Raw genomic sequence first — 18,857 nt, 5'->3', positions numbered from 1 at the left:
TGAGTTCGAGGCCAGCCTAGTCTACACAGTGAGTTCCAGGGCAGCCAGGACTATACAGAGAAACCCTGTCTCGAAAAAAACCAAAAAAATAAAAAATTAAATAAATAAATAAATAAATAGAAAAGGATAGATGCCAGGTTAGCTCAGTGGGTTAAACCACCTAACTTCACAATACCCAGTACCACATGGTTAAGAGAGAAGACTTCTAAAAGTTGTCCTCTGGCCTCCACCGGTGATCAGTGGCATGTGAGCCATCTCCCCTCTACTCACTGTGATTGTCTACCCTTACACTAAAACAAAGAAAGAAAGAAAGAGAAAGAAAGAAAGAAAGAAAAAAAGAAGGAAAGAGAGAAAGAAAAAAAGAAAGAAAAAAGGAAAGAAGGAAAGAAAGAAAGGAAGGAAGGGAGGAAGGAAGGAAAGAAAGAAGAAGGAAAAGGAAATTATAATGATCTCACAACTCCAATGTGATCCTGCCTCAACCAATCAACCAACAACAAACAAGCAAATTAGAAACACACAGTGATACCTTGCCTCAAAACAAAACAAAACACCTAATGAACAAGCCAGAAATACACAATGAGAACCTGCTTTAAAAAAAAAAAAAGTGAACAAACAAGCAAACAGCTCAAAATTAGAGCGCTGACTTCATCAGATCCTCCAACTCTCCTTTAATATTGTTCCACCATCTGATAACTCCTGATGGCAAGAAGTCAGCTTTAAGTGTGCGGTAAGAAAAATAGAATTTACCGGGTGGTGGTGGCACACGCCTTTAATCCCAGCACTTGGGAGGCAGGGACAGGCAGATTTCTGAGTTCGAGGCGCCAGCCTGGTCTACAGAGTGAGTTCCAGGTCAGCCAGGGCTATACAGAGAAACCCTGTCTCGAAAAAAAACCAAAAAAAAAAAAAAAAAAGAGAGAGAAATAGAACTTATTGGACACATCACTAGATAGATATATGGTACTTTGGGGTTTTTTGTTTGTTTGTTCGTTTGTGCTTTTTTGTTGTTATTTTCAAGACAGGGTTTCTCTGTGTCACTTTGGCTGTCCTGGAACTCACTTTGTAGACCTTGAAGCCAGAGCTGTCTGCCTCTGCCTCTTAAATGCTGGGATTAAAGCCATGTACCACCCACACCCACCTATTTTTGCTATCGAAACAGAATCTTACGTAGCCCAGGTTGGCCTTGACCCCAGAGACACTTCGGGTAAGCCTCTTGAGCATTGAAATTACTGGCATGTACTCCCACACCAGACTCTGAAACAGCTTTTAAGCTACACTGATACAGTATCAGCTACTCAGGAGGCCACCCTGAGAAATGAGACCTTCTCACTCCAGTTTCAAAACACAAAACTAGACGTAAAACGAATAGTTTAAAGAAACAATAAGATCTCAAACCAAAAGCAAACATTTGGCTAATGCATGGCAGTTTCCCTGCCTTGTGTGTCCCTGCATGGGTTAGCAGGATCCTCAAAGTGCTGCAATGTGTAGAGCGGTTCCAGGATCCACATAGGCCAATTGCAGAAGTGGCTGCCAGGGAGTAGAGGCCTGGTCCATAGGCTACAGGTTATTGTCTGCCTAAGTAATAACTTGGGACCTCAGAACCACGAGGTAAACAAACTCAAACCCAAACAAACTCTGTGCCTCTGTGCGGTTGCTATCCTCAGCGCTGAAACTTTAGTTCAACTTTCCTACAATGTAACGAGGGGCCTCTCTGGCTGGAACCCTGAGCGGCTGCCAAATTACTTCTGGGACTCTTCTGCTGGTCTATTGTTGCTAATCGCAAGGGCGTGAGCTCGAGGTAGTCAGCCATTGGCTAGAAGCCCGGCTCTAAGTCTTCAATGTCCAGTTAGGATTCACAGGTGGCAGAATGCCAAGTGGTGCTGGGGGCCGGAGCAGGGATGGGGTGCCTTCAAAATCTTGGCTTCTTTCTCTACCCTGAGATGGGTCTCCCACTTGTAAAGACTGTGGTTTCGAAGCAGACACTTAAGAATCCTGTGTATCAGTCACTACTATCTCAGTTCCTTGCTGACGAGACAAGCCCTCAGCAAGATCTACTAGCACTGGGAAAACTGACAGAAAGGGTGTGGGTACCTATAGTTTTATTTCCGTTTGCATTTGGACATCGTCTTAATATTACTCCCAGATGCAAGCCCCGACAGTGCTTCCTGGCCAGGTGCAACCCTACCCTCTCCTTTCCCCCACCCCTTCCTACCCCAAACTCCACGGACAGCATTGGTGGGCGGGGTTTGACTGGGCAGGACCAGGATACAAGATCCTGGTGGAAAGAAAAGGTGTAGTGTTTGGGACTTCAGCGGGCTAGGCTGGTTTGGCAGAGCAAAGCTCTTCGAACAACAATTGAAGAAAAAAAAAAGGTACTACCCAATGGGGCTCTTTTTCTGAACCCAAAAGATAAGGCCTGAAAGTGTGTTCTCCTCCGAGGGGCTGCCTCGTGTGAGCAGAGGAAAGGAGAGAATGCAGAGGAGCAAGTAGCTTCAGAGGGCAGCCACCACCTTCCTTATAACTTTCCCTCTCACCTTCCTGCAGAACCATGGAGTTCGGGTGCCCTGAGTTGCTGGAGCCCCCAGAAGATATCTTCTCGACAGGATCCTGCCTGGAGCTGGGATTGAACGGTTCCCCGTCAAAGGTCCCGGCAACCAGGCTACAAGAACAGGGGCCGCAAAGCCGGGAGATGAGTAGAGGCTGTAGCCAGTCTATTCAATGGAAGTGGGAGTTAGGTTGAGAAAACTCTGACTAGAAAGAAGCCTTAAGTCGTCACAAAGAAAGAGTTCTGATAACAGAGGCCACGAAATAGACGCGTATTGTTACTCTTCCTATGTCCAAGAAGGGAAAGCACCAAAGCAGCAGTAAGGATCTAAGACTACTGTCAGGTAAGACTGTCAGAGTTCCTTTTTGCGGACATGTGTACCCTTTCCTCCTATAGGGCCTTCGGAAGAGTGAACCTGACGATTTCCTGAACCTCTTTATCGATCCCAATATGATATACTGCTCAGAAACATCTGGTAGTGACGGTGGGGTCTCTGAAGATCCTGGCTCCCCTGCCCCACAGGCCCCCAGTTCCCCTCCCCTCTATGAGGTTGTCTATGAGGCAGGGGCCCTCCAGGGAACTCAGCAAGAAGCTGGGCCAACCTTTGGACTCATCTCCATCCAGATAGGTCAGTGTACTTTTTGGAAATAGGGCAATGGCCCTTTCAGGGCCCAGCCCTGGTCCTGAGATTAAAGGCAGAAGGTTCCCAAACTGTGCCACTGCCCAGTCCCCGCCTTTTGATTCCTTTGTCCCAGTCTCTGTATCTCTCTTCAGATCAGTGGAGCCCAGCACTTATGGTACCTGATGCCTGCACAGTCAGTGGACTGCCCTCTGATGCCCGCAGGCATATCCTGCCTAGAGTCAGCACTGTAGGCCCAGCACCTCCTGCAGACGTAGTAAGTGTTGATGCCAGCCAGAACTGGTGTTCCCCCAGGATACACACATGCCCTCATATGAATCAGAGTGTAGGGGGAGAGGGAGGAGGAACTAACGAGGAATTGGTTTGCCCCACTTTTGGTGGCAGTGGGTTTGAAGGCCAAGGACAAACAAGCAATTCTTTTTTCTTTTCTTTCTTTTTCTTTTTTTTTTTTTTGGTTTTTCAAGACAGAGTTTCACTCTTGTAGACCAGGCTGGCCTGAAACCCAGAGATCTTCCTGCCTCCCAAGTGCTGGGTATTAAAGGCGTGTGCCACCACTGCCCAGCTTGCTTTTTTTTTGGGGGGGGGGCAGCAACAAGCAATTCTAAGAGCAGGAAAGTATTGGGCCTGGAGAGCTATTGGGGATTAGGGTGGTAAGAAATCATTTAAGTCTTAGCAGGTACAATGAGGGAACCCTCTGTCAGAGCTCTAGACTCGGTGCGCATTTCTATTCAGTCAGAGGTACTCTTTCAGCCTTGGTCAGGACCCCTGGGAATCCAGCTGGTTAATGAGGACAGGGTGATAGCGAGCAGCAGTGGTGTTTCACTAGAAGAGCTGCCCTTTGGCCAGTGCTGCAGTGGAGTACCCTATCATGTACCTTTCCAAGATAGGCTAGACTGCTGCTGTACAGACCAAGAGAGGCCAGAGTCAGGCCATAGTCCTCTCTCTGCCGTGTGCACCTTGTGTCCAAAGGCAGGGAACAGAGTCCTAGCCAACCTCTAAAGCCATGCTTGAAGCTGGGACCAGAAGGCACACTAGGGGTTTGTATATCAGCACAGGGTTTGTGCTTGTTTTACTTCTAGATGAAGCCCTCTGTGCTTCATTCTCAAGAGATCTTGATTACAGAGATTGGAAGAAACACACTATTAAAACACTTGGAGGCTGGAGGCAGAAACAGGCGGATTTCTGAGTTCGAGGCCAGTCTATAGAGTGAGTTCCAGGACAGCCAGGACTGTACAGAAAAACCCTGTCTCAAACAAAACAAAAACAAAACAAAACAAAACAAAAGCAAAACCCAGACTCAGAGAGCTGGGTCATAAGGAGAGAGCCCTTGCATGTGAGCATGAGGACCTGAGCTGGGAGATCAGATCCCCAGCACCCACATAAGCGGGCATACATTCCCTTAACCCCCATGCCCTGAGGGGTTGAAACAGGACCACTGGGGCTTGCTGATTGCCAGGCTAGCTCCAGGGCCCGTGAGAAACTCAGTCTCAAAGAATAAGGTAGAGACTGATATAGCAGGGTACCTATGGGATCTCTTTGGCCTCTGGTCACATGCACCATGATTACACACACACCAACACACACATACACATTTATTGTATACTATATGCAAGGGAGGAGGATGGCACACGCATGCCATAACTTATGTGGCAGTCAGAGGACCACTTTGGACTTGGTCCTTTCCTTCCATCTTTAAATGGATTCCAGAGATTAAACTCAGACTGTATGTAAGTCTTGTGTAGCAAATGCTTTAATCTGTTGAGCCATCTTGCCAGCCCCAAACTAAGTTACTCTTAAATTACAAAGTGAAGTTATAAGCTGAGTGTGGTGGTACACACTGGAAACCTCTGCACTTGGGAGGTAGAGGCAGGAAGAGCACCACAAAGTCAGGGCCAGCCTACTCTACACAGTGACAGCCTAGCTCAAACCAACCAATCCAGGAGCTGGAGAGACGGCTCAGTGGGTAAGAACACTAGCTGTGGGGGCTGTGAGATGGCTCAGCGGGTAAGAGCACTGACTGCTCCACCAAAGGTCCTGAGTTCAGATCCTAGCAACCACATGGTGGCTCACAAACCATCTGTAATGAGATCTGACGCCCTCTTCTGGTGTGTACTTATTTATAATAATAAATAAATCTTAAAAAAAAAAAAAAGAACACTAGCTGCTTTGCCAGGAGACCCAGGTTCAAGTCCAGTTCACAATCATCTGTAACTCCAGTTCCAAGGATCCAACATCCTCTTCTGGCCTCCATGGGCACCATGCATACAAGTAAATACTCATACACATAAAATTAAAGAAAAAAAAATCTGGGCATGGGTGGTACACTCCTTTAATCCTAGTACTCAGGAGGCAGAGACAGGCAGATTTCTGAGTTGGAGGCCAGCCTAGTCTACAGAGTGAGTTCTAGGACATCTAGGACTACACAGAGAAACCCTATCTTGAAAAACTATACCAAGGGGCTGGAGAGATGGCTCAGTGGTTAAGAGCACTGACTGTTCTTCTGAAGGTCCTGAATTCAATTCCCAGCAACCACATGGTGACTCACAACAAAAAGTTACAAACGCTGTAAATCTTTCTTTTTTTTTTTTTTTTTTTTTTTTTTTTTTTTTTTTTTTTTTTTTTTTTTTTTTTTTTTTGGTTTTTCGAGACAGGGTTTCTCTGTAGCCCTGGCTGTCCTGGAACTCACTCTGTAGACCAGGCTGGCCTCGAACTCAGAAATCCGCCTGCCTCTGCCTCCCAAGTGCTGGGATTAAAGGCGTGCGCCACCACCGCCCGGCTGTAAATCTTTCAAAGAGGAATATTAGGACCAGCAAGATGGCTCAGTGGGTAAAGGCGCTAGCCGCCAAGGCTTACAGTTTTGATCCCTAGAACCCACATGGTAGAAGAGATCTCATTTCTGAAAGTTATCTTTTAGTCTCCACACATGCCCACACAGATATACAAGAAGACAAACACACGTGAAATGAATAACTGGATTGTCAGTGAGAAGGCAGGATCTTCAGCTGATGGCTCCACTTAACTAGAGACCATCTACCCTTCCCACACACAGCGCTCGAGAAGTCAGGCCGGCTACCCTCGGAGGCCCCTTCTCTTGGGGCTGGAGAGATGGTGGTGGCTCAGTGGTTGGGAGCATGAGGATCTAGGTTCCATTTCCAGCTCACTCGCACATGGCAGCTCACACCTGTCTGTAACTCTCAGTTCCAGGGGATCCGACACCTTCACACAGACATACATGCAGGCAAAATGCCAATGCACATAAAATAAAAATAAGTAGAAGGAAGGAAAGTCCTTGTCTGAGGGTGGGCAGCTTGACCTAACAGGTGGAGCTTAGAGCCGGGGATGATGAATCACATATTCCTGTGCTTGACAGGCCAACAAATGGTTTCCAAAGGGAAGTTAATGGCGAAATTGTTTACCTGACATAAGGAAATTCAGCAAAGCTCACCATAGTGAATTCATATTTATAAGTTCTCTTCTGATTGTCCTGAGATACCAAAACAGGCCCTTATTAGCTTGGTTGTAATGTATTGTCAAGATTCTGTGTGGACAAAATAACGTCACTCTCCTTCCTCAGCTTCAGGAAGGCCCCTTGGCTTGCCATGGAACCTGTCCAAATGACCTTTTTGCCCTGACCTTACCTTATCACTCAGTGCAGACAGAAAGCCTTTTCCTGAAAGCAGGCTGAGGAAGAGGAGTAGTTTGGGCTTTGGAAGCAGGTGACCTTGACCCCACTCATCTTCTGCCATTCCTCCCAGCTGTCCTGCCAACATCTGTTCCTGACAGATGAAGAAAAGCAACTGCTGGGGCAAGAAGGGGTTACTCTGCCCTCTCACCTGCCCCTCACCAAGGTAACAAGGGTCCCCAAAGGGTGTCCCCATCACAGAAGCTCCACTCAACCTCAAGAGAGCCTGGATCCCAGGAGACAGTTGGGGAATTGTGGGAGGCTAACGGCCCTGCACTGAACACCCTGAACCTCCAGGCAGAGGAGAGGATACTCAAGAAGATCAGGAGGAAAATCCGCAACAAGCAGTCAGCTCAGGACAGCCGGCGGCGGAAGAAAGAATACATAGATGGGCTGGAGAGCAGGTAGGTTTGGGTGGCATCTGGGCCCCCTTTCTCACCAAAGCATGTTAAGGGGCCATCTGTCAAGTCTGCTCTACTTCTCCACTCTTCCTAGAGTGGCAGCCTGCTCTGAACTGAATCAGAAACTACTGAGAAAGGTCGAGGAGCTGATAAGGCAGAACATGTGAGTGGTAGTGTCTGGATGGAGGGAGGGGAAGAGCCAGCCACGGGAAGCCGGAAGCCATTCTCGGGCTGACTCTCCCTTCTTCTCCTAGCTTCTTGGTGGAGCAACTCCAGCAGATGATGCAGCTCATTGCTCCGACCTCCAGCAGAGCTGCCCAGACCAGCACCTGTGTCCTGGTACCATCCGGGTGTTCTTTACTTCCCCTCTCCCACCTCTGCCACCCTCTACACTTCCACCTAATGAATACCTGCCCTGCTCAGCCCTGCTCTCCGAACTTTGACACCTCAATGACCCTCTGTTCCCTAGGCCTTCCTCCTCTGTTGTCCCCAAAGCCCAAATGCCCTCTTGATCCTTTTCAGATTATTTTTTCGCTGGCTCTCATCATCCTGCCCAGTTTCAGCCCCTTTCAGGGGCAACCAGAAGCTAGACCTGAGGGTTATCAGCCTCATAGAGGTAAGAGGCAAGGGCACAGCAGGCCCCAAGGATGAGCCACAAGACTCTATTCTCCAAAAGTCAAAAAGTAGGAGTTCTGGGCCAGTCTCCTACCCAAGCAAATGGTCTACCATTACACTTTCTCCTCAGTGATTTCCAGAAATATCTTGACTCATGAGGACAGGACAGAAAGCCTGGAGAGTCCGGTGCTAAAGTCCAAACTGGAGGAGCTACCTGAAGTCCCAACTGCAAATGGTTCAACAGAGACACATCTGAAGGTGCAAGTGAAGGCCAGACCCCCTGGGCAGATCAGGGGAATGGTGCTTGCAGATGAGATGTGAGCCAAACACTTTCCAATCACACAAGACTCCACATAGGTTTCCCTGTCACCTTTCATCTCGTGGCAGGGCACCTCACAATGCTTGTCATACATTTGTGATTTCATTTCTTCTTTGTGGGTAAGGTCAAAGGGAAACAAGTTTTGACTTGGAAATAAACCTCCTAGCTCAAATTCTATTCCAAGTTTTTCACTATGTAGCCTAAGCTGGTCTCGAACTCTTGATTTGCCTACAAGTATATAATACCACATCCAGCTTGGAAATTGTGTTTATTATCGTGTATAAGTGTATTATTATATATATGAGTAGTATAATACACATGTGAAGGTCCAAGGGAAACTTTTGGTTTTCCTATCACCATGTATGCCAAGAACCAAACTCAGGTCATCAGGTCTATGCAGCAAACATTTTTAGACATTCTTACTTATGTATATGTGTTTCTATGTGAGTTCATAATGTATGTGGCAATGGATTCCCACGGAGCACAGTCTTCTGGGAAAGCAGCAAGCTGTCTTAATTGCAGCCATCTCTCTAGCCACTGCACCAAGCACCTTAATGCCTAAGCCCCTCTGCCAGCCCAGACATTTTATAGAAGAGATGGCAGACTGGCTCAGTAGCTAAGAACATTTGTTACACAGAAGACCTGGGTCTGGTTCATAGGGCTTTCTTGGTGACTCGTAGCCATTTATAACTTTAGTTCCAAAAGATCCAATGATCTTCTTCTAACCTCTGAGGGTATCAACCAGACATGCACATGGTTTGTATGCATGCAGGTAAACCATCTGCACACACAAAAGAAAAGATAAATCTAAAAAAAAATTTACCAAAAAGAAAAAAAAAAAAAAAAAAAAAAAAAAAAAAAAGGCCGGGTGGTAGTGGCGCAAACCTTTAATCCCAGCACTAGGGAGGCAGAGGCAGGTGGATTTCTGAGTTCAAGGCCAGCCTGGTCTACAGAGTGAGCTCCAGGACAGCCAGGGCTATACAGAGAAACCCTGTCTCAAAAAACAAAAAAAAAAATAAAAATAAAAAATAAAAAAATAAAAAAAAAATTAAAGCAATAAAAGGGAAGGGAGAGGTAATAGTTACTTGCTAAATCGTAGTTTATCTTCTCTCACTGTACCTAGGACTTCTTTCCCCATATTAAAGTTTTTTGGTTTGTTTGGTTGTTTTGTTTTTTTTGAGACATGGTTTCTCTGTGTAGCCCTGGCTGTCCTGGAACTCACTCTGTAGACCAGGCTGGCCTTGAACTCAGAAATCCGCCTGCTTCTGCCTCTCAAGTGCTGGGATTAAAGGCGTGCGCCACCACTGCCCTTGTGCATATATGCGTGAGTTTGTTTATGCGTGAGTTTATGTGCGTCACTTACTGCAGGCCCATAGAGGCCACAGAGTACTAGAGCCCCTGAAACTAGAATTATAAGTGACTGTGAGCCACTGGACTTGGGAGATGGGAACCAAACCCAGATCCTCAATAAGAGCAGCAAGTGCTCTTTTTTTTCTTTTTCTTTTTTTAAAGATTTATTTTATGTATATGAGTACACTATAGCTGTCTTCAGACACACCAGAAAAGGGCATTGGATCCCATTACAGATGGTTGTGAGGTACCATGTGGTTACTGGAAATTGAACTCAGGACCTCTGGAAGAGTAGTCAGTGTTCTTAACTACTGAGCCATCTCTCCAGACCCCAGCAAGTGCTCTTTAGCACTGAGCCAACTCACCAACCCTTTTAAATTTAATTTTTTGAGACAGGGTCTTACTAAGTATTCCTTGCTGGCCTGAAACTCCATCTGTGGTCCAAGCTGGCCTTGAAGTCACAGATCTGCCTCTCTCTGCTGCCCAAGTGCTAGGATTTAAGCATCACCCACCTCACCCAGCCCTCCCCAAGCCAAATTATCAAACAGAAGGAAACTGTTTTACTCCTTTATTTCCTTTTCCTTTTTAAAGACAAGTCTTACTATGTAGTTCAGCCTAGCCGGCCTACAAATTTACCAAGGATTCTCCTGCCTCATCCTCTCAAGTGCTAGGATTACAAGTCTGTGTCATGTCCAGCTCAATTTTGCTTTTTATTGTGCTCATTAACGGTCTGGGGAAGTCATTGAAAATGCTACTACCACAAGGCTTACTAGTGCAAATTAGCCCGCTGAACTTTCTCCATCTGAGATATAGTCCGTAAGATCCACCATAATACAGTTGAATTCAGCTATATGGACTCAATTTGCTTCCGGACTTTTTCAAGAGCCTTTCTGTCCAGTTGTCGCTGACGAATGATGACAAGGCAGGCGAAGACTAAAGCTACACCCACCACGATGCCTTCGAATTTCCAGAATAAGTGTTGTTCCAGCAAGGCCGAACGGCAGCTGAGGGCAGAAAAGGATAGTCATTCCCAGGGAAAGTTGGTTTCTCTTAATTACTGTTCTCCACTTCAGCCTACCCAAAACACTATCTAAAAGTAAGAGAAACTGTAGTCAGTCATGTCTGTAGTCTCTGATGAGATAAGCAGAGCAGCATTAACCAATTTGATTGCTCTTTTTCCTTTTCTGATAAAGTCTCACAGGGTGGTGGTGGTGTATGCCTTTAATCTCAGCATTGGGGAGGCAAAGGTGTAGAGATCTCTGTGAGTTCAAAGCCAGCCTGGACAGCCAGATCCATACAAAGAAACCCTGTCTCAAAACCAAAACAAACAAAAGGTCTCAAGTAGTTCAAGCTGACCTTGAACTCCCCAAATCCTCTGCTTCTACTTCCCACATGCTAGGATTACAAGCATGTACTATCATGCTCAACTCTTCCTCCTTAAAAAAAAAAGTTACATTTTTTTGTTATGTTGTGTGTGCACACACTCATGCCAAGGAAGAGGTTGCCATTGTCCCTGTCTGACAACACGCACACCCACAGACACACACACACACACACACACACTCCCCAGTCAGAAGACAACTTGCTGAAATGAGTTCTATACTTCTAGCATCTGAGTTCTGAGGTTCAAACTCAAGTTGCTGTAGATTTATTAATTTTCTATGTATGACTGTTTCCATGCATGCATATGTGTATGTATATGTGTATGTACATGTACCATGTGTGTGCCTAATGCCTAAGGAGGCCAGAAGAGGGTGCTGGATACCTGGGCACTGGAGTCAGACTTTGTAGGTGCTGAGAGCCGAGCCAGGGTCCTCAGCAACAGTGGTGAGTGCCTTTAATCACTGAAGCATCTAATCAGGCTCTCTTAGAGATATATCTGCCTTTGCCTTCTGAGAGTGCGGAGATCAAAGATGTGTGTTATTACACCTGGCTTAACCACTTACTTACTTGAGATAGGGACTCACGATATAGCCTTGGCCAACTAAACTCCTCCCCTACGTAGACCAGGCTGGTGTTGATCTCAGTCTCCTCCTACCTCCTGAGAACTGGGATTCAAAGAGTAACACCCACCCCACCACCCCAGGACTTTACTAATGAGCTACATTCCCCACGCCCTGACCGAATTCTTTGATTGGAGAACCTAACCAATAACATAGTGCTGGAGACTGGGACTAGGAACAAGGGGTAATTTGGCTCACACCTCCTCCTCTTTCCAACATGCCAAACTACACCAAGGCTGGGAGATAGCTACCTAACGTAACAGGATCAGGAGGTTACCACAGGGTAGAGAAACAAGCCTTACCTTTTGAATTCATTCCTCTTAGATGAACTGCATGTGATTTTTTCCACATACCCTGTAGAACCACACTCAGGTGTTGTTTTCTACCAAAAGAAATAGCCAAAAGGACGTCAGGAAGAAGTAAGCAAGAAAGAGAAGGCCTGCTGTTCAGAAAGAGCCAGAGCTGGCGGACAGCACAGAGCTAATGAAAAGCTCTGATGTGGGTGGTAGGAGGTAAGGAGAAATTCCAAGATCTTTTGTATTAAAAAATATGAGCAGAGCAGGACACTGCCATTGGTGTGGAAAAGCCGTATTTTCAGAGGGAAATTAAGTTCAAGTAGCCAAGATTAATAAATTACATCTATGTGGTGAGACGAGAGAAACAACTTCCTCAGGTTGTCCTCTGACTTCTGTGGCACATCACCCACACAAAAGGAATATAAGACCAGCCTGGCCTACATAGGGAGTTGTTCCAGGTCAGACAGTGCTACATAGTGAGACATTGTCTCAAAAAAAAAAAAAGGGGGGGGGGCTAGAGATATGGCTCAGTAGTGAAGAACACTGGTTGCTCTTAGAGAGGACAGAGCTCCATTCCCAGCACCCACATTTGAGCTCATAATCTTTTCTAACTCTGATTCCAGGAGATCTGATGACCTCTTCTGGATTTTTAGGGCAACACACACACACACACATACACACACCAAATACACGTGCATTCAGGGAAATGAAATGAAACAAACAAAAAATAAGTATGATTTGAACATAACCTAAGAGTCTGAGAAGAAGACACAGTAGGCATGCTTACAAAAACAAAAAAAAAAAAAACAAAAACAAAACAAAACAAACCCCAAATACTCACAATCTGGAAGTTAGAACACGGAGTACACTCTTCAGTCACCACAAACTCTTCTACCAACCAACATGGTGAAGTTGAAGTGCTCACTAAAAGGAGAGAGAAAAACGGCCAGCCGAAGACCATTCAAAAAACATTTCTCTCAAAGGCTCTGCCCATCTAGCTTCCCAACATAGTGCTTGCCCTCATTCCATGGGGCACCTCCTTTTTCTATCTGTGTTCTGGGTATACTAAAAAGACATTAGAAACAAGCCATAGAGGTACAGGGTTCTCGGGCAATCACCCACCTGATAGCTTCTCCTCGCGCACCGGAGCCTCTGCTTCGCTGCAGGTAGGGAAAGGGGGTAAGAGCAAAGGTGAGCTCGCAGAAAACAGCGCCTACCCACTTTGGACGTCAGTGGATGAGGTGTCCCGGTTCCTGAGGGCGTAGACTATGGGGTTCGCCTGCGATCTCCTTTTCTCTCCCCAGTACCCACTTACCAGAGTTTTAAGGTTAAAGCGCACAGCAACCAACAGAGGTGGCCGCCCCGGGGGAGGCCACGCCTCCCGGCGCCCGCGAGCATGGAGCGGTCAGGGTCGCACCTGTTGCAGCAGACCTCCCTGAGGTTCCAGCTCAGAGCAGCCAAATGCCAGAGTTCTCAATCTGGGCCACCTAGAGCTCTATTGGAACGGCCTCGTGACCACAGCGAGGATAATCCATGTGGATGTCTTGGCTAGAAGCAGGAGGTCCTTGTGGGGACGCAGGCGGTCGGAAGAAGGGCACGCGGGTCCGGACCTAGTGCCCGTGCCCCTCGGCCTCGGGCTCGGGAGCGGCCATCTTGCTCGCGGAGGCTCCTGGTCCCGGCACTAGCAACACCGACTCTTCCCGGGTGCTCTTGTCTGTCTCCTGCCGTAGTCGTTCCGGACTCGGTGGCAACTGGATCTCACTGCGTTTGCGCAGAATCACGCGACACTCCAGCTGGGCGCCGCGCGGCAGTGTGGTCCTTGTAGTGTTTGCGGAGCCGGCTGGGCCGCTGGTATAGATTTCGTTAGTTCTGGGTTCGCTTCTCCCTGATAATAACAATGTCAAGCATTGTCTATTTAGAATCTAGAGAGCGGGGAGGAATAAAAAGGGGCAATACGCCGCTCTGTCTGGACTTGGGGCTTCATCAAAACTTTGGTCTCACCATTAGGCTCTTGACACCCTCCCCATTTCTTTTTTTTTTTGTTTTTTTTTTTTTTTTTTTTTTGTTGTTTTTTCGAGACAGGATTTCTCTGTATAGCCCTGGCTGTCCTGGAACTCACTCTGTAGACCAGGCTGGCCTCGAACTCAGAAACCCGCCTGCCTCTGCCTCCCAAGCTGCGCCACCACCACTCGGTGAGATTTTTAATATTTATTTGGTTGGTTGGTTGATAGTTATTTCTCTGTTTGTCCTGGAACTTGCTTTGTAGAGCAGGCTGGCTTCGAACTCAGAGATCTGCCTGTCTCTGCCACCCGAGAGCTGGGATTAAAGGCATGTCACTTCTTTGCCTGACTAGAGTGTAGAGAATTTAAATTGAAAGTATTATTGGAGCTAGATTTAGGAGCTTTTCAGCTATTCGGTTGGTGTAATGGTGGCTCAAGCTTTTAGTATTCAGGAGGCAGGTGGAGTTTGAGACCAGCCTTGTCAACATAGCAAGTTCCAGGCCAGCCAGAATTAGATGATGACAGAATTGAACTTCTGTCTAGAAAGGAAGAAAGGAAAAAAGAAAGAAGAAAGAGAAGAAAAAACATATCTGTTCTGCTGAAGAGGTGGCTCAGTGGTTAAAAGCCTAGCTGTTCTTCCAGAGGATCCAGGTTTGATTCCCAGCATCCACAGGGACTCACAACTACTTGTAAATAGTTAATTCTAGGAGATCACACATTCTCTTTTGGACACCACAGGTACCAAGCATGCATAGGATGCACACCAAAGTGCACGCACGCACGCGCGCACACACACACACACACACACACAAAATAATTTTTTAATAAAAAATTCTTCCCTAGAATGTGACTAAGATGTTAATCTTACTGGGTGTTGTGGGACAGGCCTTGAATGCCAGCACTTGGGAGGCAGAGGCAGACAGATCTTTGAATTTGAGGCCAGCCTGGTCTACAGAGCGAGTTCCAGGGCTGCCAGGACAGGGTTTCTCTGTGTAGCCCTGGCTGTCCTGGAACTTACTCTGTAGACCAGGCTGGCCTGGAACTCAGAAATCCGCCTGCCTCTTGCCTCCCAAGTGCTGGGATTAAAGGCATGCGCCACCACTTCCCGGCTGGAAATATTTAACTCTAATAAAATTTCACCTTGAATTTAAGGGGAAAGCAGGCAAGTTTTCCCCCATAAGTCAGAGTCCTGTCTCAAAAATATAATACATCTTTATGTTGTGTGGGTTCATGTGAGTGCTTTTGTGCCATAGTGTGCTCATGGAGGTCCAAGGACAATTTTCTAGAAGTTTCTGTTCACCTTAAGGTAGGATCTTTTTCCGGAGCTGTGTTCTTCCTGGGAATTCTCCTGTTTCCACATCCTACCTTGTTTAGGAATGCTGTGGTTGTAGAAGTGACTTAGCATCTGGCTTGTTTGTTTGTTTGTTTGGAGATAGGGTTAGCATCTGGCTTTTTTCAAGGTTCTGCCAGGCTGTGCCCTCCCACCCTACATCTTGACTGAACTCATGTTGTCAGGCTTCATGTCTGACACTTTTATACATTTTTTTCTTTTCTTTTTTTTTCTTTTTTTTTTTTGTTTTTGTTTTTGTTTTTGTTTTTTTCAAGACAGGGTTTCTCCGTATAGCCCTGGCTGTTCTGGAACTCACTCTGTAGACCAGGCTGCCTGGCCTCAAACTCAGAAATCCACCTGCCTCTGCCTTCCAAGTGCTGGGATTAAAGGCGTGGGCCACCACCGCCTGGCTTTTACCCAACTTTTCAACAAATAATTTTGTTTATTTAAGACCACATGTCATTGTGTAGTGCAGGCTGATATAAATAGCTGAGGTATGGGACTCCCATGGATGAGGCTAGACTAAGCTATATCAGGAAACTGTCTCAAAGGAGAGAATAAAAGAAAATGAAAGAAGGTAAAATATAGGCGGGGTCAGTGTATCCAGCCTGAACTTACTGATTTTTGTGCATTCATAGTTTTATTTGCTTTATTTTTCAGGAATTAAATGTTTATGTTACAGCACTTGGGAGACTGGAGGACCACTGCAAGTTCAAGGCCAGCCTGACCTACGTTGTGAGACCCAATGTGGTGGTCTGAATGAGAACAGCCTCCATAAGCACATATATTTGAATGTTTGGTCCCTAGTTGTTAGAACATTTTGGTAAGGATTAGGGGGTGTGGCCTTGTTGGAGGAGGTGCCATTGGGGTTGGCTTTGAGGCCTCAAAAGCCAACACTGCTCAGTTAGCTCTTTGCTTGTGGATCATCACAGCTACTGCTCTAGAGCCATTCCTGCCAGCTTGCTTCCATGTTTCCCACCATGATGGTCATAGACTCTAACACTCTGAAACTGCAAGTGAAAGGCTGGAGAATCTTAGAATTTGAAATGAGGGCATTTAATAGAAATGTATGTATAATGTGTAACCTTTACTTAAAAGGGGGCATGGAAAACCTCTGCCACAAACCAAAAAAGGGTGGAGTAGCTAGTTCCAGGAATTTGGCTAACTGAGAGCCTCAGGGTTCTGGTTCCCGATACCTGCCCCTCCTGGCTGATCCACAATGAGGGCGGAACTAGGAATGAAGGTCTACTGGTTTATGGGACTCTCCACCCCGTGGACCAGTAGATAAAGAATACATTTTTTTTTTTTTTTTTTTTTTTTGGTTTTTCGAGACAGGGTTTCTCTGTGCAGCCCTGGCTGTCCTGGAACTCACTCTGTAGACCAGGCTGGCCTCGAACTCAGAAATCCTCCTGCCTCTGCCTCCCAAGTGCTGGGATTAAAGGTGTGCGCCACCACCACCTGGCCAAGAATACATTCTTAAAATGCATATGTTCCCCTCCCTAACTGAATACCTTGGCTTGGGTCCCTCTGAAATTTTCCACTGTTTTTATGTTTCCTTGGTAACCCTCTCCCCGCCCCCAGCTTGTGGTTTTTCCCTTAAATACCCCTCACTTCTTGTGCTTGGGGTCAGACTCCTCTGGCCAACAAGGTCACAAGATCGACCCCGGTACTGGTATCCCCAATCCCCAATAAACCTCATGTGATTGCAGCAAGTTCGGTCTCTCGTGAGTCATTGGGTGGTAGCGTCATCCCGAGACTTGAGTAAGGATCTCCCCAGTTCTGGGGGTCTTTCACAAGCAAGCCGCTAATGAACTCTTCTTTAAGTTGCCTTGGTTTTGCTACTTTGTGGGTTCTTTTTCTTCCACCCTTTACCCACCCCTCTTCTTCTGCCCTTTCAGCCTCCTAACACTAGGCGGAAGAGAAAAAAGAATAGAGGGGCAAGGGGGGACGATATTCTTAGACTATTTCCTGTGATTAGGGGCATCAAGTTCCTTGGAGCAAGTTTGATCTTCATCATCATTATATCTAATTTCTTCTTCTTATCTCTTTACTTAACAGTGTCCAATCCCCAGCTGGCCAACAGCCCCCTCTATTGGGGCAATAGAATTTATATATCTTCTGAAAAGTCCCCAGAATTCCAAACATCACACACTGGCAAAAACTAACTGCAGCTGGCAAAATCATGCCCCTGCTACAGCATGAGGCAAATCATAGGCAGCTTCTGTGAAGTAGCCCATACCCTCACACATGGGATTAAAACAAAAACTTATGGGCTGGAGAGATGGCTCAGCGGGTAAGAGCACTGACTGTTCTTCCGAAGGTCCTCAGTTCAAATCCCAGCAACCACATGGTGGCTCACAACCATCCCTAATGATATCTGACGTCCTCTTCTGGGGTGTCTGAAGACAGCTACAGTGTACTTACATATAATAAATAAATAAATCTTTAAAAAAAAAAACAACTTATTATAATAACATTTCTGTGTGTGTGTGTTTTTGGTTTTTGTTTTGTTTTGTTTTTTTCGAGACAGGGTTTCTCTGTATAGCTCTGGCTGTCCTGGAATTCACTCTGTAGACCAGGCTGGCCTTGAACTCATAAATCCACCTGCCTCTGCCTCCTGAGTACTGGGATTAAAGGCCTGAGACACCATGCCTGGCAAAAAACAAAAAACAACCAACCAAACAAAAAAACAAGAGCCATTTTCCTTTTAAAAGTTTGTCTACAGGGCTGGTGAGATGGCTCAGCAGGCAGGAACACTGACTGCTCTTCTGAAGGTAGTGAGTTCAAATCCCAGCAACCACATGGTGGCTCACAACCACCCACAATGAAATCTGATGCCCTCTTCTGGTGCTGTCTGAAGACAGCTACAGTGTACTCATTTATAATAATAAATAAAATAAATCTTTAAAAAAAAAGTTCGTCTACTTCTCTGCTTACCTGTGTCATCAAAAAGCTGTTTAGTGATTATTGTCTGGTACAAAGCAAATGCTCAGTAAATACAAACATAAGTGAATCTCTCCTGTGTCTCTTCCTTCCCTTCATATTGTGAAAAAAGGTTGTTTGTATTAAAAGATGGCAAGCCCATGATTGGCCAATATTTCTTAAGTCTAGCCCACCTTATAAAAGAATCTTTACTATATTAAAGAGATACCAAATTTCTTTACTCTTCTCTACCCGGTAAAGATTGTTTACAAAAAGCCTTGCTGCCCCAGGCAGTGGTGGCACATCTTTAATCCCAGCCTCCCAGCAGGCCTTTAATCCTTGGGAGGCAGAGGCAGGTGGATTTCTGAGTTCCAGGCCAGTCTGGTCTACAGAGTGAGTTCCAAGACAGCCAGGGCTATACAGAGAAACCCTCCCTGTCTTTGCGGGGGGGAGCCTTGCTGCATCCCCAGTAATGACCTACACTTGTGGCTGACCTTTTCCCTCTTTCTCTCATTTCCTTTTTGAGGATTCGTTTAAAAGTAGTCAATCTTAAAAGATTCTGAAGCTGAACTCCCAGCAGTGGGGTGAGGAGAGTCAGTCACCAACTGGCATTGGAACAAAACCCAAGGGAACTTTCAGTTTGGGTTGTGGCACACCGTTTTTACAAAAAGAAATCAGCTTGCTAGGTTACTCTCACTTTGTTCATGTATTTCTTTGTGCAACGCTGAAAATATTCTACTTTTTTTTCCCTTGGCTT

At 46.1% G+C, this 18,857-nt stretch overlaps 3 protein-coding genes across 4 annotated transcripts in view; 1 reads left to right on the top strand and 2 right to left on the bottom strand.

The window, feature by feature from the left end:
• Window positions 1-2,672, bottom strand: part of Slc39a1 (solute carrier family 39 member 1) — a 12,576-nt gene extending 9,904 nt beyond the window's left edge. The window contains exon 1 of the mRNA XM_031374612.1: window positions 2,532-2,672. The gene's annotated coding sequence lies outside the window, so the exon portion shown is untranslated. The remainder of the gene's footprint in view (window positions 1-2,531) is intronic.
• Window positions 2,531-8,376, top strand: Creb3l4 (cAMP responsive element binding protein 3 like 4). Of its 2 annotated transcripts, none has more exons than XM_031374608.1 (9): window positions 2,531-2,641; window positions 2,939-3,170; window positions 3,317-3,438; window positions 6,938-7,030; window positions 7,162-7,268; window positions 7,360-7,428; window positions 7,520-7,604; window positions 7,788-7,881; window positions 8,011-8,376. In XM_031374608.1, exons 1-9 carry the CDS (start codon window positions 2,546-2,548, stop codon window positions 8,199-8,201), a joined length of 1,089 nt encoding a protein of 362 aa, XP_031230468.1. In that variant the 5' UTR covers window positions 2,531-2,545; the 3' UTR covers window positions 8,202-8,376. The 2 variants fall into 2 exon arrangements, with proteins under 2 accessions (XP_031230468.1, XP_031230469.1); XM_031374609.1 differs by lacking the exon at window positions 2,531-2,641 and adding an exon at window positions 2,798-2,861.
• A 1,727-nt stretch (window positions 8,377-10,103) lies between these two features.
• Window positions 10,104-13,608, bottom strand: Jtb (jumping translocation breakpoint). The gene is made up of 5 exons (XM_031376054.1): window positions 13,164-13,608; window positions 12,971-13,008; window positions 12,690-12,772; window positions 11,855-11,934; window positions 10,104-10,553 (listed from the first exon to the last, which is right to left on the bottom strand). The coding sequence occupies exons 1-5, from the start codon at window positions 13,244-13,246 to the stop codon at window positions 10,397-10,399; spliced, it is 441 nt and encodes a 146-aa protein (XP_031231914.1). The 5' UTR covers window positions 13,247-13,608; the 3' UTR covers window positions 10,104-10,396.
• Window positions 13,609-18,857: the final 5,249 nt, after the last annotated feature.

This window comes from Mastomys coucha, unplaced genomic scaffold (assembly GCF_008632895.1).
Source record: "Mastomys coucha isolate ucsf_1 unplaced genomic scaffold, UCSF_Mcou_1 pScaffold16, whole genome shotgun sequence".
Classification (NCBI taxonomy): Eukaryota; Metazoa; Chordata; class Mammalia; order Rodentia; family Muridae; genus Mastomys; species Mastomys coucha.
Note: the sequence above shows the minus strand (reverse complement) of the source record. Positions and strands in the feature narration are given on the sequence as shown.

Bases quoted from the DNA above. Each gene is read 5' to 3' on its own strand.
- Creb3l4 (XM_031374608.1), top strand. From the start codon at position 2,546: ATGGAGTTCGGGTGCCCTGAGTTGCTGGAGCCCCCAGAAGATATCTTC. The intron at 7,031-7,161 runs GTAACAAGGGTC...CTGAACCTCCAG, and splicing joins CTCACCTGCCCCTCACCAAG to GCAGAGGAGAGGATACTCAA. The intron at 7,605-7,787 runs GTACCATCCGGG...GATCCTTTTCAG, and splicing joins AGACCAGCACCTGTGTCCTG to ATTATTTTTTCGCTGGCTCT.
- Jtb (XM_031376054.1), bottom strand. From the start codon at position 13,246: ATGCTCGCGGGCGCCGGGAGGCGTGGCCTCCCCCGGGGCGGCCACCTC. The intron at 12,773-12,970 runs GTGGGTGATTGC...CTCTCCTTTTAG, and splicing joins GCGCGAGGAGAAGCTATCAG to TGAGCACTTCAACTTCACCA. The intron at 11,935-12,689 runs GTGAGTATTTGG...TTCTTTTGGTAG, and splicing joins CGTGTTCTAACTTCCAGATT to AAAACAACACCTGAGTGTGG.